Below are 21967 nucleotides of genomic sequence, written 5' to 3' on the forward strand. Positions count from 1 at the left end.
CAGAAACCTGACCGGCCTACCTAGCCTGTCTAGCGCAGGAGAGTTCCTCTGACTGGGGCCTATGGAGATATTCTGGCTCCTGTTGGTGCTTGTTTCCGCCTGGTCTTTGCTCAGGGGGCACCAATTAGTGGTGTGTGTGGTGACCCCGCACCAGCTGCAGGAGGGGGCTTTTAGACCTGCGAAATGCTCGCAGTAAAGTTCGGTGTCAACGGCTCCCCAGTTGGTCGTGTAGTTCAATTGCTCTTAATCCAGAGACCGCATCGGTCCATACAGGAAGCAATAGATGGAGCTGGGGGGAGTACAGGCGTCCATCTACCGCATCCCTGTGCAGACCGATGCAGTCTCTGAATTAGGAAGTCCGCCCTGCCAGAACTGTGATCGGTGAGCACTCCGTTATTCTTTCCTTTTTTGTGCTAGTGGATTATATTTAATAGTTTGGACAGTTATGCATGTGGCGATACCAAATGTGTTATTTTATTTTATTTATTTTTTTAATGGGAAAATAAGGGTAATACATTTCTTTTATTATTAAGCGAGGGAGTTTTATATAATTTTAGAAACTTTTTTATTTTAATTTATTTTTTTACACTTTTTAAGTCCCCATAGGGGATTTTCATATGCAATCATTAGATTGCATTTACTGTATAATGCTATTCCTATGGCACAGCATTATACAATGTGATCGGCTATCCACTGATAAAGCCTTGCTAAGCCAGGCTATATCAGTGAATCAGCGGTAGGCAGCAGGAGGCAGGTAAGGGACCCTCCTTTTAGCTCAAGGGTTACCGAAGAAGTTTCACACTCACTTTAGACGCTGTGATCTGCGTTGATCATGGCGTCTAAAGGGTTAATGACCATAGTAGCCGACACTCATTGTTCTGAAGCAAGTGCAGCTCCTGCGCTTGCTTCAAAGCTGCTTAAGGATTCAGAGCATACAGGTACGCCCTTGGTCCTTATGTACCAGGATGCAAGGTCGTACCTGTACACCCTTTGTCCTTAAAGGGATACTCCACTGGAAAAAAATATGTAAATCAACTGGTGCCAGTTAAAAAAAATCTTAATCCTTCCAGTACTTATGAGCTGCTGTATGATCTACAGGAAGATCTTTTCTTTTTGAATTTCCTTTCTGCTTGACCACAGTGCTCTCTGCTGACACCTCTTTCCATTTTTTTAAACTTTGTTTATTAATTTTACAATTTTATAATAAGAAATGACAAAACAATAAGCATATCAAAATGCTGCAAACATAGGAGGCAGAAGCGGGTAACACAGTACCCAAGGTGTCTCGGGCAGTAACCAATACGCAAGGATAACAGAAAGGTTAACAACTTAGGTCCACTTAGGTCCAAACATTACAGAAAAATAAGTAAAATAAATACATATAGAAAGAGGAAACACTAGAACAAATAGGGCAAAATAAAAATAAAACAACCCAAGAAGAGGATTCTCGGCCTCGTCAAATTTCCCCTACCATGCTGAATAGTGGGAGTTCCGCTTCATCCCACATCATCTGAAAGGCATAAGGGGCCCGCCGCCTAAGGTATTGCTAAGGGACGCTTGGCAGTACCATTCAGGGACCTATCATAGTGAGCCACCATAAATGTCCACCATTTGTCAAAGAACTTCCTTGCATTTCTCTCCCTATGCCTCTCTCCGTGTCCAGTCTGTCGACCTCCAGGAAGGACAATTCCTCAACCACGTTGGTCACTACCAGAATATGGGGTTGGATCCATTCTCTGAGAAGGATACGTTTCACTACCAACAGAATAACATGAAGGAAGCAAGGAACACCATGGAACCCAGCTGTTACAGCTACCTCAGGATCAACACACTGGAAGAGAAGAGCTTTAGGGGTCATGGGAACCTGCACTTTCCAGTACCTGGCAATATAAGTCACTATTCCACCCCAAAACGTCTGAGCTCTCGGGTAGCCCCATACCCCGTGGAAGAAGTTTGTACCAGGGCTAGAGCACTTCGGGCAGGATGTAATTCTACCAGGAAAGTGCATCATTTTGAAAAAGGGTTCCTCCAGCGTTCACTGATAACATTAGCTCAGATCTTGGCCCAACCCTCCAAGATCTTGTCTCGTGCTTCCCCATCCTGTAAAATAGATTCCCATTTGGCAAACACCTCCCACCTGGATACCTTAAGGAAATAACAGTTAAAACAGCTATAAAGGTACGACAATGTACCCACGATCTTGTTGGTAATTGGGTCACAGAGGAGACGGGTCTCCATGGTCTGGTAAAATTGCTTATTATCACCATTTGGGGCATAGCAGCTATAGAGACTCTAATCATTGCCATCATGCCTAATGTGTATCCACACCCAGCGGCCCTTCTCATCCACCGCCTTGATTACCACTACACCCCCAAAGTTTCTATTAATGAGCACTACGGTACCTCAACCCAAAGTCTGGCCATACACACCGTATCCGCCGCTGACAGGTGAGTTTCTTGTAGCAAGGCAACATCTGGGTGTAGGCGTTTCAGATGGCGAAGGATTTGTGTTCATTTGTTGGGAGACCTCAGACATATGACATTCCAGGAGATCAGCTACATGATGAAGGAAGCACGGGGCCGAGACCTGAGGAGAGAGTAAAAAAAAAAAAAAAAAGGGAAAGAAAAGAAAAAAAAGGGGGAGGGAAGTGTACAAAACTAACAAGAAAGGCCACTTATACCTCAAGGACCCACTAAGCAAAAGTTATAGCAGAAGCACTAGAATCACAGAAATCACCGTCGAGGGTGATGGGGATTGCTTGTGCAAATACCACCAAAGGCACACGTGCAAACCAGACACCAGAGCAAGTGCCAGGCACCGTGCTAAGGACTTCTCTTTTTTCTATCCAGGCTAGATAGCCCGACCTTCCTGGTATTTGCAGGAACAGTATACAGGAAGTCAAACCGCTAAACATACAATATAAACAATCCCAGAAACCAAACTGGGAAGCATTGTACCTATAGACCCTTCCCCCGTATATCATGGGCACCCACGACCATCAGTCCCAACAGAGGCCAACAGGGACGATATAGTAGCCTAGGAATAAACACCCCAACCCACACCCCTCCCCCCACATAACTGCAAGGCCAGACTTCCAATAGACAAGGCCACATAGTCGGTGGATAAGTGGAAAGTGCAATCAGCGAGCATCGCCAATATAGGGTGTGAAAAATTTTGATCACAGGACATCAGAACTTGTCACAGTCAGCCTGTGAACGAGTAAGTCTCGGGGATAGAGCTGAAGGATCTTCCTGCGTGCAGCGAGGGCTTCACCTGCAATGGTCTATTGGGGCTGGACTATGTAGCACTGCCTCCGCAGCAGTCGGCATGGGAACCCTGAGGATGATCCATCTTCATGGTAGACTCTCAACATGGCCAGGTATTGGAGCTGGAACTTCATCTTTCTCTGGAACAGTTCAGAACACACTGTTCTACTGCGCTTTGCCACCAGCGCTGAAAAATCCTTGAAGAGCAGGACTTGGCAGCCACGAATCATCAGGGGCGAGGAGCACCTCTGGAGCACCTCGGTCATTATAATCCAAAAGTTTAAAAATGACCTGGCGAGGTCTGCTGCGTTGATTGGACTGAGATAAGGGCATATTGGAGTCATTGAACACCCGGTCTGGCCCCACATGGTGAGCCCTTTCCACTCTACAATAATATTCCAGGCCCAGGGCCACAGATAGTTCCGCTTCGCAGATGCGCTGCAAGTCCAAGGGCTTTACCTATTCAGAGAGCCCCACCATGCGTAGATTATTGCGTCTAGAGTGGTTCTCTAAATCATCAAGCTTGGCCCATAAATTTGCATTTTCCTGTTGCAGATCAGCAATAGTTGCGGATTGAGCTAGATGGTTCTGTTGCATGGAGCTAACATCGCTCCTTACAGCCGCAACAGTGGAATTAGTGTGGGCCAGTTCAGAGTGCAACTGCGCAAAGAAGGCTTTCAGGGGTGCTGGATACTGGATCAAAGAATCAACTCGAAATACCTAATTCTCGATGTTGAGAGGGGGAAAAACCTTATAAAACATAGCTTTTAATATAATACTCTAAAATGCACCACACCTTGTGATAAAGAATAAGTGCCCAAATAGTAAAGCAACACAGATAGCAGTTACCACACGGAATGTGGATTTACGATAAAGGAGAAGCATAACTATTGCCAAAGACCACCCAACGCGTTTCTGCCACTACGTGGCTTCCTCAGGGGAAATGTATACAGTATGCAATAGATAGTAATACTGCTATATGACAGAATATCAATAGAGTATAAAACGAAATAGTTTGATTCATAGGGAAACACCCGATACACAGTGTATATCCCTTAATTATTTTAGCTCATCCAATAGGGAAACACCCGATATATAGTGTAAATCCCTATTGCCATAGTGTGGCTTATCATAACAGGAGGTCAGTCATCCTTCAGGGCAACCTGTAAGTAAAGCATAAACATAGAAAAAGATTTCAATGTGCCATCCGTATTCCATAGTTACTGGCCATTCATAGTATCAATATAAATACCTAGAGAAAAGACACATATTCACAGTTTCCAAGTGTTTGCCCGGATACCTATAATGAAGATACAAGGTCCCAATCAATATGGGAGATGCTAGTACCTGCAATACAAGCAGTGCGCATCGCACCAGCTATCATACTCACACTCCTGTAGCCACACGTCCGGTTAGTGGTTCTCAGATGAGCGCACTAAACCCGCGTTGGCGGGGAGCCGTCTGTCTCTGACGGCTGCTTAGCGCTCACTGAGACCATGCCGGCGTCTGTCGTCATATCCTGTTTCCGGCCGGCGCCGCGTCATTACGCAACGCCCTCTCTGACGACTACAGAGGGCGTTGCTGAATCTGACAGCGGCGTCCGTAGTAACGGAAGCAGTGTATATTTAAGGGGCAATTCGCTTGTTTATAAATGAAGATATACTTAAAAGAACCTGACTAAATGTTAGAATGCACAACAGAGGATATAGATATGATACTGTAAGTAGAGCAATAAATAGGTAATGATTATTTTGCATATGATAATAAGGTTTATGAGGAGGGGGGGGGGGGGGGGGGAAACAACAAAAATCCCCAAAGACGGGGGTGCAGCATGAGGTACCCATTACTTAGTGAGACAGATACTAGGTCCCTAAAGGTAAGTTACGCTACCACCACTCGTTCTCATAAAGGATAAATGTTTTCCCCACACCTCACATATATGCAACCATATATATAATATAATACATCATATATATAGTGTATGAATATATGAAGGAAATGCTCAGGTAGGAGGGGATATGCTATCAGAGGGTCAGGACCCAAGGAGGACGACCATTTGCACTATGTTAATCTGAATAGACCAGGTTATCTAAAGAAACCAATGGTTTCCTTAAACAGACGGCTCTCCCACCCCCTATTTCTAGGGGGGATGCCCTAATAAATAGTGTTGGGGTGGTTAATGTGGCCCTAAGGAACCTGAACTGACCCTGTTCTAGCTGTAGCCCCTAACCCTAGGCAGAATTGTCGCCCTTAGAAGGGCGGTCCCGCTCTCGTACCTCCTACTTGGCCTAGTCAATATCCCTAGATAATTCAATTTTGGTGATGCTAACTCAAGAGGCTCACTAAGGCCTCCTCTAACTACCTAGCCAAAGTCACCAATAGAGGGGGAGGGGGGTGAGAGAGCAGTATTCATAGGAAGCATGCATAACTGAGTTGGTCGTTCAGGCCTTCTGGGGCCATAGTTCCTAATTCATAAATCCATCTACATTCTTTGCGTAACAACATCTGATCAAAATTTCCTCCTCTTATAGGTGGTTTTACTTTTTCAAGTCCCAAAAATTGGATGTTATATTGACAATCCCTGTGGCATTGGTTCATGTGACGGGCCAGAGAAGTATCACGATCATGTCTAACATCCCCCATATGCTCAAGAATGCGTTTCTTGAATTCACGGAAGGTCTTGCCTATGTATTTTTTAGAACAGGGACATACTGCCATGTAAATAATGCCTTTGGTACTGCAATTTATGAAGTCTCTAATGATGTATTGTTTTCTTGTGGCTTCACATCTAAAATTTTTAGTTTTACATATATAAGGGCAGGCTTTACAATGTCCACACGGATAATTTCCTATGGGTTTGGGGATTCTATCAAGCCAAGTCACATGACCCGATGCCACAGGAGTGAGATGGCTGTGAGTCACCATATCTCCTATATTTCGACCCCTTCTAAAGGTGATTTGGGGGGATTCTGGGATAACATCTCTCAAGTCCGGGTCCATCTGAAGAATCCCCCAATATTTTTTCAAGATCTCGCGCATTTGTGATGCTCCATTATCAAATGTTGCTATTATTCGCATAGTGGGTGTCATAGTGTCACGATTCTTTGGTATAAAAAGTGAATCTCTGGAAGTTTTTAAAGCATATTGATAAGCTGATCGTAAGGCATACTGTGGGTAGCCTCTATTTATAAATCGCCTCCTCAGGTCCTGTGCCTCCCGAACAAAGTCTCCCCTTTCTGAACAGTTCCTCCTGAGGCGGAGATACTGCCCCCTCGGGATACCCCTTTTTAGGGGTCCCGGGTGGCAGCTCTCCCACCTCAGGAGTGAATTTGTAGCAGTCGATTTTCTGTATACAGTCGTCCGAAGACTCCCGTCACTGTTTTTTTGAATCAAAATGTCAAGAAACGGTAAAAACGATGAATTACACTCATATGTAAAGAGTAAGCCTATAGTGTTGATATTGAGAGATTTTAAAAACTCCTCAAACTGTTCCATAGTCCCCTGCCACAGTATGAATATATCATCAATGAAGCGAGCCCATAAAAGGGCTCGCTCACTGAATTGTTCCCGAGACTCAACAAAAACTTGGGTGGCCTCCCACCAGCCCAGAGTGAGATTCGCATAGCTGGGGGCACAAGGGCTCCCCATAGCGGTCCCTCTGAGCTGGTGGAAAAAATTGCCATTAAACAAAAAATAATTATGTGTAAGTACAAAATGCAACAATTCGAGAATCAGGTCGTTATGTGCTCTAAACTGATTACCTCTAAATGCCAAAAAGTAGGCTACCGCTCTTAATCCTATCTCATGCGGTATGGATGAGTACAATGCCTCAACGTCAATACTCGTTAATAGGGTATCAGTTTCAACTGTTATCCCTTCTAATTTCTGAAGAAGGTCTGTAGTGTCTCTCGTATATGATGGGAGGGCCTGTACAAATTCTCTGAGGATCTTATCAATGTAGATTCCAACATTTTGAGCAACACCTCCTATCCCTGCCACTATTGGTCGTCCCTTTAGGGGAGAAACCCCTTTGTGGACCTTGGGCAGGGCATAGAAGGTGGGAATGATGGGATTTTTTGGGAGTAGAAATTCATATTCCTGATCGTTTATAAGCTTACTCGACCTTGCTCGAAGCACAATTGACTGAAGCTCTTTTTTATATGGGACAGTCGGATCACCAGGTAAAATTTCATATGTGAATCTATCATTAAGCAATTTATTACACATGTTGACATATTGTGGTCGATCAAGAACCACTATGTTACCCCCTTTGTCTGCTGCTTTGACTATCAGCTCTTCATTTTTTTGGAGCTGTTGTATCGCTCTACGTTCTTCATAAGTAAAGTTAAGTCTAGATGCAGACAAAGAGGGAATTTCCATTGTTCTAATTTCTTTCGTTATCAATTCCAGGAAGACATCTATACAGGAAGCCTCTCCAATAGGTGGGAAGGATTTATTTTGTAATCTACATGTGGTGAAAGGTCCTTCCCCCTGATTCCTAGAGTTATCATCAATTAAGGACGCTAGGTCTCTTACCGCCGGGAGTTCATTCAAGCCAATGCCAAGTTCTTGGCACTGCTTTCTATCTCGGATCTTATGAAACTTATGCCATTTTAATTTTCTTGAAAACAAATGGAGGTCCTTGGTCCAATTAAATCTATCAAAGGCCACTGTAGGTACAAATGAAAGACCACGACCAAGGACCCCCACTTGCGCCTGTGTCAAGATATGTTTGGAAAGATTAATCACCTGTAATACTCCTTCATCCCCATCTATTTGCGGGTTTCTCTGACCCTTGTTGGATAAGGGTCCCTGTAGGGTTCTCTCTGATCCCCCCCTAAAAAAGGAGAGGGGCCAGAGGGCGGTAAGCCAGAAGATGCCGAACCAGATGAATTTTCGTTTGGCCATTCTGAATATGGTTTCCGATTTGTGTCACCCCTACCTCTAGATGGACCCCTTCCGCGTCTCGGGTAATAATTTCCTCGTCCACGTCTGCCTCGTGATCCGGTTCTATCGTTTTCACCAGTTTCGGTATCAGATGAGGAGATGTCCGTTTCTGTATCTCGATAATTCGAGTTCCTAGAAAGGACACTATAGGCCCTGTTCTCTCTAAATTCCTGTAAATCTCTCACAAATTGACTGTGCTTACGTTCTTTTAGCTGATACTGAAAACGTTCTAATGTATTTTTGGTATATGTTTCCTTAGTACTAAACTCGGGGTCGTCCTTAAACCTTAAAACAATTTCTCTCTGTTCTTTTAATTTAGATTCTGCTATAGATAGATTATTTTTTTCTTCCTCTAGTAATATTTCAATAAATTTAAGGGAGGTGGCTGTGGCTTCCACCTCCCATTTTTTAAGGACAGACGGAGTCCTCAGTCTTACAGCTGGGAGTACGGGAATCCTTAATCCTCTAGGCACTATTTTGTGTCTTAGATAATTTTCAAATGCTTGGGTTTCCCAAAACGCAAGAGCATATTGTTTATAACATACAGTCAAATCTCTCAAAGCTATTTTTAAAGATGGAGTATATTTGGGTTGCGAGAAGGTTTTTTCCGAAAAAACCTCCTTTGCCTCTGTAAGCCAATCAGCCAGGTTCGGAACTTCTGTTACCAAGCTTGCCATAACAATCAAAATAGAAAAGATTTGCAACAGTTGCATATAAATGAGCCTGCAAGGGCCCAAATTCCCGGTAAAAATGTATCAAAGAATCAACTCGAAATACCTAATTCTCGATGTTGAGAGGGGGAAAAACCTTATAAAACATAGCTTTTAATATAATACTCTAAAATGCACCACACCTTGTGATAAAGAATAAGTGCCCAAATAGTAAAGCAACACAGATAGCAGTTACCACACGTAATGTGGATTTACGATAAAGGAGAAGCATAACTATTGCCAAAGACCACCCAACGCGTTTCTGCCACTACGTGGCTTCCTCAGGGGAAATGTATACAGTATGCAATAGATAGTAATACTGCTAACATTTAGTCAGGTTCTTTTAAGTATATCTTCATTTATAAACAAGCGAATTGCCCCTTAAATATACACTGCTTCCGTTACTACGGACGCCGCTGTCAGATTCAGCAACGCCCTCTGTAGTCGTCAGAGAGGGCGTTGCGTAATGACGCGGCGCCGGCCGGAAACAGGATATGACGACAGACGCCGGCATGGTCTCAGTGAGCGCTAAGCAGCCGTCAGAGACAGACGGCTCCCCGCCAACGCGGGTTTAGTGCGCTCATCTGAGAACCACTAACCGGACGTGTGGCTACAGGAGTGTGAGTATGATAGCTGGTGCGATGCGCACTGCTTGTATTGCAGGTACTAGCATCTCCCATATTGATTGGGACCTTGTATCTTCATTATAGGTATCCGGGCAAACACTTGGAAACTGTGAATATGTGTCTTTTCTCTAGGTATTTATATTGATACTATGAATGGCCAGTAACTATGGAATACGGATGGCACATTGAAATCTTTTTCTATGTTTATGCTTTACTTACAGGTTGCCCTGAAGGATGACTGACCTCCTGTTATGATAAGCCACACTATGGCAATAGGGATTTACACTATATATCGGGTGTTTCCCTATTGGATGAGCTAAAATAATTAAGGGATATACACTGTGTATCGGGTGTTTCCCTATGAATCAAACTATTTCGTTTTATACTCTATTGATATTCTGTCATATAGCAGTATTACTATCTATTGCATACTGTATACATTTCCCCTGAGGAAGCCACGTAGTGGCAGAAACGCGTTGGGTGGTCTTTGGCAATAGTTATGCTTCTCCTTTATCGTAAATCCACATTACGTGTGGTAACTGCTATCTGTGTTGCTTTACTATTTGGGCACTTATTCTTTATCACAAGGTGTGGTGCATTTTAGAGTATTATATTAAAAGCTATGTTTTATAAGGTTTTTCCCCCTCTCAACATCGAGAATTAGGTATTTCGAGTTGATTCTTTGATACATTTTTACCGGGAATTTGGGCCCTTGCAGGCTCATTTATATGCAACTGTTGCAAATCTTTTCTGTGCTGGATACTGGCTATTATCTTAGCAGTGACCTCAGCTGTCAGGTGCTTAAAGTCCAGAGATGGTAAAGGGACAGAGATGGGGGTCTCCTCAGAGGACTGATGTGCCTGTGCGTCACAGGCATAGAGGTAGCTGGCAGGTGCTGTGTCTGCTTCTTCAGCAGGGGGCTGGCTGGAAGGAGACATGAAGAGAGCTTCCTCCATTAACTCCTCCAGAGCAGCTGGGGAGCGAGTCACTGTGGGCACAGGCTGGCTGGGGCAAGTGCACATACTAGGAAGGAGAGGCTGAAGGCAGGACTAGTCCCGCTGCTGCATCCGGGAGTAGGAGGGATGATGCACTCCCATCCCTCAGACGGGTCTCGCTGTGCGCTGCTGAAAGCGATTCGACTCGTGGCTTGTGGAGCTCTTCCGGCACCATTGCAGAGGTGGAGGGATTCTTGTGGGGACCAAGCGGGACAATCGGCTTCGCTCCAGAGAAAATACCACTCCATGCAGACGCCAGAAGCTACGGGGGGGGGGGCGGTCTTTGAGGACTAGCCAGTGAGCTGTGCCACCTGTGTATAATGTCGGGTAAGTGCCAGAAGGCGTGGGAGCTCCGTTAATCGTGTCTAGCCAGGGCAACACCAGAACCGGAAGTCTCCACCTCTGTCCATTTTAGGAACTGTCCAGAGTAGGAGCAAATCCCCATAGAAAACCTATCCCACTCTTGACAGTTCCTAAAATGGACAGAGGGGTCAGCAGAGAGCACTGTGGTCAGGCAGAAAGGAAATTTAAAAAGAAAAGAACTTCCTGTGGATCATAACAGCAGTTGATAAGACTGAAAGGATTAAGATTTTTTAATAGAAGTAGTTTACAAATCTGTTTAACTTCCTGGCACCAGTTGATTAAAAAAAATGTTTTCCAGTGGAGTACCCCTTTAACAGGTTAAACAAATCACTTTACTTCTGGAACACTGGTGTTTTTACAGACAAGATTGGAGATATTTGGCCATAAGGCACCAAACCACATTTGGCAAACCCAAATCATGTGAGGACATTATATCAGCACAAATACCTTTTAGCAACTGTTAAGCACAGTGGTTTAAGGTTGATGTTTTGGGCTTGTTTTGCAGCCACAGTATTTGGGCACCTTGTAGTTGTTGAGTCTTCTGTATACCAAAGTATTCTCGAATCAAATGTGAAGCCATCTATCCAATAGCTAAAGCTTGGCTGAAATTTAGTCATCCAAAAGGACAATGATCCATAACTCACAAGCAAAGTTCTTCCAGAATGATGCAAGAGACAGAAAATTATTGAACCCCTTAAGGACTCTGCCCACTTTGTGGGGGTGGGGTGGCCAGCGGTTGGACCCCCTGTGATATGAAACTTGTACACTAGACAGTTCCTGACATGGACAGAGGTGTCAGCCCATTTTGTACTTTAGTTTTTTCCTTCTCCCATTCAAAAATCAGACCCATATAAGGGCTTGTTTTTTGCTTCACCAATCGTCCTTTGTAAAGGCATCACTTAATCTATAACATAATCTGCGGCGAAAAAACATTAACTTATTTGTGGGGTAAAATAAATAAAAAACACCATTTTGTAACTTTTGGGACCTTCCGTTTGTACGCAGTGCCCTTTTCAGTAAACCTTCTCTTTATTCTGTAGGTCTTTATATGGTCACAAGGATACCCAATTTGTGTAGGTTTTATTTTATTTTACTACTTAAAAGATGATAACTAAAAATGCACCAAGATTAGTATGTTTAAAATTGTCATCTTCTGACCCCTATAACTTTTCAATTTTTCTGAATACGGGGCTATATGAGGGCTCATTTTTTGTGCTGTGGTCTGTAGTTTTTATCGGTACTTTTTTAAATCACCTTTTTATAAATTGTTTCTTATGGAATATGAAGTGACCAAAATTGCACAATTTTGAACTTTAGTATTTTTTTATGTGTACGCCGTGATTCAAACTTTTATTAGGGGAGGCTTATTCACATTTATTAAATTTTTTACACTTTTTAGTTCCCATAGGAAAGGAAGCTATACCATGCAATCTTTTGATTGCATACCATGTTCAATGCTGAGCTGTGGCTCAGCATTGATTAGTGTTATTGTTCCTCTGCTGCTCCAGTCTGCCATGGCTGGCTGGGAGCATCAAATCACCGACCAGATGGTGAGGTGGCAGTTAAGGGCCCTCCTGCCGTCCTCTCAGCTGATTGGGACATCATGATTTCACCGCAATGGTCCCAATCAGCTGCCGGGATAGTTTTCTAAACATTTTAGATGCTGCAATCAACTTTGATTGCAGCGTCTAAAGGGTTAATGCCAGGCATCGTCCCAATTGGTCATGTCTGGCATCATCCCTTGGTCCTGGCTGCTAATAGTGATTGGGACCCACGGGGGATGAAGCGTGCTCAGCTCTTGAGCACGCTTCCAACCCCAGTAAAGGGACCAGGGCATACAGGTACGCGCCGCGTCTTTAAGTACCAGGATGCAAAGGCGTACCCATACGCCCTGTGTCCTGAACAGGTTAAATAATGACATGCTGGAATTTTTTGTGTGATGTTGTTCATTAGAGGTTATATTTATTGTACCTCATTTTAAGACCTTCTAAGGAACAGATTTTTTTAAATGTCCTAATACATAAAGCCATAGGGTTCAATATGTATGTACTTTTTTTTCCTCATGACTGTAAATGTAAAATCACCTATTACTATTTTTCTTTCAGAAGAAGGATCAGTGAAAGAAAATGCAGGTGGATACAACGCAGAGAGAACAAAAGCAATAGATGAAGTGACATATCAAGTGAATGTGACATATCCTAATATAAATGCAGATCAAGAAAGTAATCAAGTTGAGTCAAATAAATCTACATCAGCAAATGTTAGGAAGCAGCAAGAAGTGAAAATTACAGAAAAAATTTGTCCTAATACTCCTTTTAGAAATGTTTTTAGGGAGAATTTGTGCTGTAAACCATCTGAAAATGATCAAAATCTAACTATTTTAAAAGATAAAATAAGAGCTAAACGGAGACGGAAGCAAGAAGAAAAGAAAGAGCTTTCACCTATGGACAACAGTTGTCAGAAAAATGATGGACATCTGTTGGTAAAATTGGACCATGAAGGAGTTATGTCTCCAAAGACTAAGAAAACTAAAGAGGCTATGCTTAGACTTGAACATTCTAACAATACCATAAGAAAAGTTCGGAAGAAATTGCCTGTTGTTTGTTACCCTAATGTAGTCTCTAACAAGCAGAAAGATAAACATTCTAAATTTAAATCAGACACTAGAGAGAAATGTTATAGTTCTGAGTCAAGTAAATTGGCAGGTAATGGATCAAAAGAAATTTCAGACCAGAAACAAGGAAGAAAAAAAAATGAATGTCAGACAGAGACCAGTTCAGAGTCTGAGGAAGATGTTGATAGAAATAAACAGAAAAACAAAGCACAATACAGCTCTAATAGTTCAAGATCTTCAATATCTAAATGTTCAGCCTCTACCAGCAGCAGCTCTTCATCATCCTCTTCTTCCTCCTTGTCATCTTCTACTACTTCGTCCTCATCTTCATCCCATTCTTCATCTTCAACATCTTCCTCTTCTAGTTCCAGTTCTTCCTCATCATCATCCTCGGCCTCATCTTTAACAGATGCCTCCTCAAGCAGCTCAGAAGAAGATACTGCAAATGCGGCTTCCATTCCTTCAGATACTCAAAAGAACTTTCGCAGACATGTAAAACCTTGCAGCACATCTAAGCCTATGATGCAGATTAAACAGCAAAAGCAAGAACAGCAAAGAGGTAGTAAATGTAAACCAAAAAAGAGAGAAGGTGTACATCTACCTACAACCAAGGAACTAGCCAAAAGGCAAAGACTTCCTTCTGTTGAGAATAGACCTAAAATTGCTGCATTCCTACCTGCTAGACAACTTTGGAAGTGGTTTGGTAAACCTACACAGGTAACTAATATGTGTGTGTGTGTGTGGTTATATATATATATATATATATATATGTATAGTAAATTTGAGTAGCCATATTAGTCCAGTGATGTTAGTCCAATAAAAAAGGTATTACAAGATACTGCAAGTCTCTACAAAATTCTGTTAGTCCAGTAAAAAAGGTATTACAAGATACTGCAACATTTTTTGATTTGCATCTATATATATATATATATTTTATTTTTTTAACAATTACTTTAAGGGCTCACTATTGTTAAAATTCAACTCCAATCTTTCGGGAATGATGGGGGTTGTAGTTTACCAACAGGTATCTCGTGCCCTGCTGGGCTGGCGCATAGCACTCAGCCTAGAAAGATTTTATGGTAAACCAGCTATATATACAGATCGCTGGTTTACACAACATTTGGCATGTCACTTAATGTCAAAAGTTGATCACACTGGGTCTTACTTCGTAGACCTGCTTGCAATCATAAGTTATAAGCCGGGGAAGCGGATGGCATTATGCTCCGTTCCACAGCCAAATAGCACCCGGCAGAGAATTTAAATTCATGCTTCCAAAGGCAGTTTTGTAAGCCAGGTCTGGGCTGGTTTAGATTTGCGGTGTTTTAAAGGGGTTGCAATATTCGCACTTAATAGATTTGTGAATGATGCAAAGTGAAAACTGAAATTGACATTCATAAGATTGTTTGCAGTTTTTTTGCTTACAGCCAAAAGTCACAAAAAAAAGTTCTTAGGCGCACGTGTGACATTTCATGTGACAAATGAAAGCAAAAAAAGAGCTCTAAATTCAATGATCAATGTCCCCCATAGTGGCTGGGAAAAAGTTTATATCTTATCTAGTTAAAGTATATTACAAAGGTAAATAATTTTTTATATGCAATTGATTTGGAAAGTTTTTTTTCTGCCAGATTACCTTTTTATTAACAAACATTTTGTAAACAGGACTTATTTTAATTGTCCTTCATTGGTAGTAAAGTACTTGCTTTACCTCTTAAGGACCCAGGACGTATCTGTACGTCTTGCGATATGAAGCACTGTCTGGAGCTAAGCGCGCTTCATACCTGGTGTGTCCTTGTTGCTATCAGCAACCAAGACCTACGGCTAATGCCAGACATCAAGCGTATATAACTATGTACACTGATTTTTGGTCCTGCACACAACCCTGTTGTGAACCTCCCAGCAATAAAATATACAGCCAACACCAGCTGACCATACCAGTGTGAGAGGGGTGCCTTAAAATATAAATTGTATTTAATCCTCTAAAAACAAAAACAAAAATTTAAGTGTTTCCGTATTGTGCCAAGAATTATATTATGGAAAGCAAACCTTAACATAGACTGCTAAAATGCCACAATTTTTCTCAACCGGAGTGCAATGATAGGATTATGCACCTCACGGATACCCCAAAAATGTACTCGTCATCATCGATTAGCAGATCTTGTTCAAAGCGCACAGGTCTGGCATTTGCAGATGGACATTCTGCCACTGCAGGAGCGCGCTGTTGTTTTCTTTGAAACAGGATCTGCTCATCAATGTCCAGCACTTGGGGTCATGTACAGTGAATAACCTGTGACTGGAACTGGGATCCTGGTATTCTTACCCCTTCTGTTAAAGCAAACAGCTGAATATTGGCTACTACCATGATCCTATAACGCTATAATGATATGGTGATGATGCTACAATGAAATGGTGATGATGCAATATGCTATAACACTAGAATGATATGGTGAGTTTAAAGTGCCATTGTTACTATACTATAGTAGGGATCTGTTGGAGTAGACATATCTCCTAAGGTTCTGATTAATTGCTCTATACCTAAGGGTGCTCCCCTGATGGTGTGGCAGTTACCTGCGATAGAAACGCGTTGGGAGGACGTATGATGACGAGTACATTTTTGGGTATCCGTGAAGTGCCTAATCCTATCACTGCACTCCGGTTGTGAGAAATTGTGGCATTTTAGCAGTCTATGTTTACGTTTGCTTTCCATAATATATTTCTTGGCACAATACTGAAACACTTAAAATGTATCTTTTTGAGTTCCATCAACAATCTGTCCAGAAGAAAGGGAGTTTAGCGGAGAAAAAAATTGTGCAAGATCTATTTCTCCGCTAAAATCCTGTAAAATTGCCTGGTCACCAACGGAACCCATGCAAGTGAATGAGTGTTGTCGGGACCCAGCTGTAGCCATTTGCTTCGGACCCATTTCAGGGTCCGATCAACCTAAAAAATGAACCGATCGAACCCTTAACGGGTCGGATGCAAACGGCCGTGTGAACCTAGCCTTAGACGTTGCAATCAGAGTTGAAGAATCTCTTGCTGGTAGCTCAGTGGAGCTGACCGGGACACCCAGATCTTTTACCTTCCTCCGTGGTGTCCAATCGGTACTTCAAGGCTCCAGGAAGCCATGGCAGCCTGGAGATATGTAGCGCCAATAACACTGATCAATGCTGTTCTATAAAGCAGCATTGTTCAGTGTTTGCAATCTGGAGATTGCAAGTAATAGTCCCCTATGGTGACTAAAAAATAATTGGGTGGGGGGGGGATTGTAAATATGAATTAACCCTTTAATAAATAAAATGATGCAAACAAAAATAAAACATGTGGCGTTTCTGCGTGCATAAATGTCCGTACTATTCAAATATAACATTAATTAAACCGCACGGTCAATGGTGAAAATGCCTCAGATACCAAAAAATAATAAAAAGTGATCAAAAAGTCCCATGAAAACAAAAATAGTTACACTAAAAAAAGCATATTACAATGCAAAAATTACCCTCATACAGAAAAATGAAAGAGTTAATGGGGTTTGAAGAGGACAATTTTAAGCATACAAATTTCCGTACAAAAAGTTTTTTTTTTAAGTTTTCTTTTAAAGTAGAAAATAAAACTAAACCTATATAAGTACGGCATTGTTGTAATCGTATGGACCTACAGAATAAAAATAATGGTCCATATTTATCAATCAGCCTGAAACCCTAATTGTCTGTTTTTTCCCATAGCAACCAATCACAGCTCAACTTTCACTTTACAAGAGCTTGTTAACCCCTTTGCTCATAATCAGGAACATGTACGTGGTGATTAAGGCCAATGTGCCGCATCTCCATGTACCTGATGATTATAATCTGTCACAGTACCACCGGGCATCGTGACAGTTTCTCGATCCGGGCAGTGATACACCATTCGCGCTGTTCTAGGATCGCTGCCATTGGTCTGTCAGTGTTACAGCTGACCAATAGACAGTGGCATTCAGCCCCAGTAACCCCTGCTGTTCCAGCACTCTGTCCCCAACGCTTCAGTGTGTTTTGTGAAGCGATCGGAGTAACAGCCATTGTAGGAGAGCCAGTGACATGCAGCAGATTGCCCCTAATTATATAATAACCCATTCAGTGCACGTGCAGTTACTGTGTGGCAGAAGGAGCAGAAGAGTAATAATTGGAGACTTTCCTACCCCTGGTGACAGAAAATATAGATTTTATGAAATAAAGGAGATTTCACATTATGCAATAAATCCTTCTTTACTGAACTCAGCAGCAAAATAGTTATACAGAATAAAGATAAAAAACTTGAAATGCAACCAAGTGTGCTGTACATATAGGTAGCCAATTAGGACAGAGCTAGGTAATATAAGCAGGTGTAGCAGTAGCTCCGCCTCTTACTTTGTATAATCAGCAGAAAAAATTACAATACATAAATAAGTCTGAAATGAAGGTAAGTAAGCAGAAGACAACAAGAAGAATCCAACGGGAACTGGCACAGGATCGAAGACTTGAGGATGGGATGTCATCTATTGAAGTCAGGGAGGTTGAACCGGAGAAATTGAATAGATATCTGGAAATAAATGCTTAGGAATCGTCCAATGCAGTCTAGTAAGCTATAAAAAAAATATATAACAATTAATATATAGGGAAGGGTTATATATGGGAGGGATAATGTTCATTTCCTGTCTTACATAAAATCTATGTTTTCGTCACCAAGGGTAGGAAATTCTCCAATGTTATGTCATGACAGGAGACTTCACATTATGCAAGTTTAAATCTCAAACAATGCGCATAATAAGACATATAACATTATGATATTAGAAAAATAATTTATATAATAGACATAGAAACATGGGGTTCAGGTCTAAAATAAAAGATTTTGAATGTAGAAGCAGATGACCAATTAGCTGCCATGAGAAGATCAGAAAGAGCCTCGTGACTGAAGAATTTTGGTGGAAACGGCGCCCCTGGTAGAATGGGTACCGAAAGTGGATATATCAATACCAGCGAGGGACATAGCTTATCTAAGCCATCTCGCCAGTGTCAGAGAGGAAACCGGAAGATGAGGTTACAGAAAGAAATGAGAAGTTGAGAAAAAGAAGGGTGACGAAGAGATGCAGTTCTAGCAGGATAGAAAACTTGGTGAAGATTAGTTTTGGTACATCTGTGTATTGAAAAAGTATGCCTTGAGGTGTATATTTTCTGTGAGAAATATCTACGATTGCAAAATCTGGAATTACAATCTGGACATCAGAGACTCGTTTAATGGAGAGTCATAAAAGAGTTGTACGTTTAAAAGACAGATGTTTTAAAGATAGAGATTCGTTATCATCCCAAGAAGAAACGGGGGGGGGGGGGGGGGGGGCGCGTGAATGATTTTATTTACAGTGATCACTCCAGATACCCCGGGTGTGTACTGCAGATACACAGGGGCTTTAAACAAACAACTAATGAAAGTGGCCAGTTCGGCACTCTACATGTATTTACAGGGAGTGAGTCACACTGGAATTTTAATCTTTTTGATTCATGTGTGTTTAGTAAAATAATAAAGATAAGTTTATTAATATATGGGAAAAAGGGTATTACTGGGTCACCCTAGTGACCTATAGGTTGTAATTATTAATCTACCCGCCATATATTGGTCTAGAGTAGATCCTATCATTGAAAGGGAACAGTTATCCCACAACGGACCCTCGCTATATACTGCAATTATATGCATGAGATGGCAGGTTTTTTATCTGGCAAGCCGAATCCAGAGAATTTTCTTACAGAGGCACAATATGTGTTTTCTTCCAATGAACTCCCATTAGGTCAAATTGATATAAACTCTGCATTCAAAAATCTACAAAAAATATATAAAAATTATTTACGTTCTTGGTGGGAGATTGCAAGCCTTCAGACCTACCTCCAGCGGGGTTTTAGGATTAATATTACTCCTAATTCCCACCAAGAAGATCCAGAGTTTATACGTGGGTGGCAGCAAGTTCTCACTGAGAACTCTTTGCGTATGATTGACTACCTTTTGTCATACAAACGGAAACATTTCAGTACATTGAGTTCCGTACTTGAGAGTAAGTTGGGAGAAATCCAATTATTTAAGGACAACCAGGAATTTGTTAATCTTGAGCAGCGACTACAAAAAAATATAGAGAGTTTCCAATCAGAAATAAAAGAAAAAAAGCACAGAAAATATATCCGTGACAAACGTGAATTTGATTCACAACATTGATACAATGGATGGGAGATGTATCTCAATGTCAGGGACAACCCAATACAAATCCCAAGTTTTTAAGGGTGAATTCAAATGTATATATGCCATCCTCCTCTGCATATTATTCATCTGCTTTACAAATTTTACCACTGGTTCAACAACCAGTGGCTACTACAGTGGCACAAATTACACCTATTGGCCAGGCATCTCACCCCATTCAGTCTCCTTTTTTAGGGGACGGTGTACAGCTACACGACAGGGAGAAGTGGGCTTACCACTCCAAAAAATTAGGCAGAATGATGAGGATGAGCAACAGATTCAGATATGCAATATGTCATCATACATGCTTACAGAGGTACAAGAAAAGTTATTGAGAAAAGGGTTGTCATACACTCCTACACCCAGATATGACAATTTCACATGGATTAAGGATATCCACCTATTCGCAAGGAAGCTTGCCCTGCATAAGGTTCATAAACAAATAATTCTAATGTAACATCAAGATGTGATGAGCAAGTTATGACTGATCTAATTGACCTATTGGAAGAAAGTGAAAGTGGGATTAGTAATCTTCCCCCTCCTTTCTCAGATTTGAGGCCACAATCTAGATTTACCCCGAATTTTGTACAGTTTGATAATATCAATATTTTTGTTCAGATGGTGAGCTCTGAGCTGGAAAAATTGAGACCTAGGAGAGAACCGAAAAATCTTACAGCTGAGGAAAACCATGCCCTGCTAGAATTGCAAGAAAATAAGGAAATTATTTTCAAGCCCTCCGATAAGGGGGGCAACATTGTTATACTGGACTAGGTCGACTATGGTCCAGAGGCTACTTGGAGACAAGAATACATACACACGATTGGAAAGCAATCCCACTGAGGCATATCTGGCATAACTTAAAGCCATATTGTCAGAGGCCAAGACAAAGGAATTCATCACAGAAGATGAATATAGAGTTATGTTTAACCCAAGACCTACATTGGCAACCATTTATGCGTTGCCCAAGATACATAAGAATAAGATTCCTATTCCTGGTCAACCGATCATTTCTGGGAACGATAATTTAACTGAGGGAATAAGTCTTTATGTTGACCAAATGATCTCACCTTTTGTGTGCACCTTGCCCTCCTATATTAAAGATACTGGGGGTGCCGTCTCTAGATTGCAAGAGATCTCTTTCCCGCCCTCTACATATATTGCCAGCCTGGATGTGGAGGCATTATATACGAATATAAAACACGATTTGGGTCTGAGGGCGGTTGAACACTTTTTATGCACTAAAGGGAGACAATTCACTGAACACAATCACCTTTTTTTGACACTTCATAAATTTCTTCTCACTCACAATTACTTTATTTTCGATGGTCACTTTTATTTACAACACAAAGGCATGGTAATGTGCACGGCATGTGCACCGAATTTTGCTAATTTATTTTTAGGGTGGTGGGAGGATACTATAGTTTTCACTGATACTTACGAAAGATACACTCAGCACATTTTATTTTAGGGGCGTGAAGGGGGGGGGGGCGAGTGAACAATTTTATTTACAGTGATCACTCCAGATACCCCGGGTGTATACTGCAGATACACAGGGGCTTTAAACAAACAACTAATGAGAGTGGCCAGTTCGGCACTCTATATGAAACTATGTATTTATAGGGAGTGAGTCACACTGGAATTTTAATCTTTTTGATTCATGTGTGTTTAGTAAAATAATAAAGATAAGTTTATTAATATATGGGAAAAAGGGTATTACTGGGTCACCCTAGTGACCTATAGGTTGTAATTATTAATCTACCTGCCATATATTGGTCTAGAGTAGATCCTAAAAGTAGATTTAACATCCCAAGTTGCAAGATATTTGGGTTTTGTAGGATGCATAAAACGGATACCCTTAAGAAGCTTACAGATTAAAGGATGCTTACCAATAGGAATAAATTCAAGAGGAGCATTGTAAAATTATATAGCAGATCGATATAAATTCAAAGTCCTATAAGCTTTACCAGTATCAAAAGAAGCTGAAAGACAATTTAGGATGTGGACTACAGGTGCATGAACGGTATCCAAATCCCGTTGTGAGCACCAATGAACCCAGAGTTTCCTGGCTGATCTGTAAGCAGATCTGGTCCCTGGAGCCCAGGCTTCATTAAGGATATCTCTAGCTGATTGAGAAATGTCTGAGTTGACTGTAAGTGACCCAAAATCAGCCAAGCTACTAGAGAAAGTTGATTTTCCAGAATCAACGGATGCAGGTTCCCTG

The 21967-nt window shown here is 41.6% G+C and overlaps 1 protein-coding gene across 6 annotated transcripts in view; it reads left to right on the plus strand.

The window, feature by feature from the left end:
* The window catches only part of TNRC18 (trinucleotide repeat containing 18), a 968701-nt gene that overhangs the window by 834623 nt on the left and 112111 nt on the right, over positions 1-21967 (plus strand). For all 6 annotated transcript variants that reach the window (XM_056534534.1, XM_056534539.1, XM_056534536.1 and 3 more), the window contains one exon: positions 13013-14238. In XM_056534534.1, coding sequence (XP_056390509.1) covers positions 13013-14238 — 1226 coding nt within the window. The remainder of the gene's footprint in view (positions 1-13012; positions 14239-21967) is intronic.

The sequence above is a fragment of the Hyla sarda genome, chromosome 8, assembly GCF_029499605.1.
Source record: "Hyla sarda isolate aHylSar1 chromosome 8, aHylSar1.hap1, whole genome shotgun sequence".
In the NCBI taxonomy this organism is placed as follows: Eukaryota; Metazoa; Chordata; class Amphibia; order Anura; family Hylidae; genus Hyla; species Hyla sarda.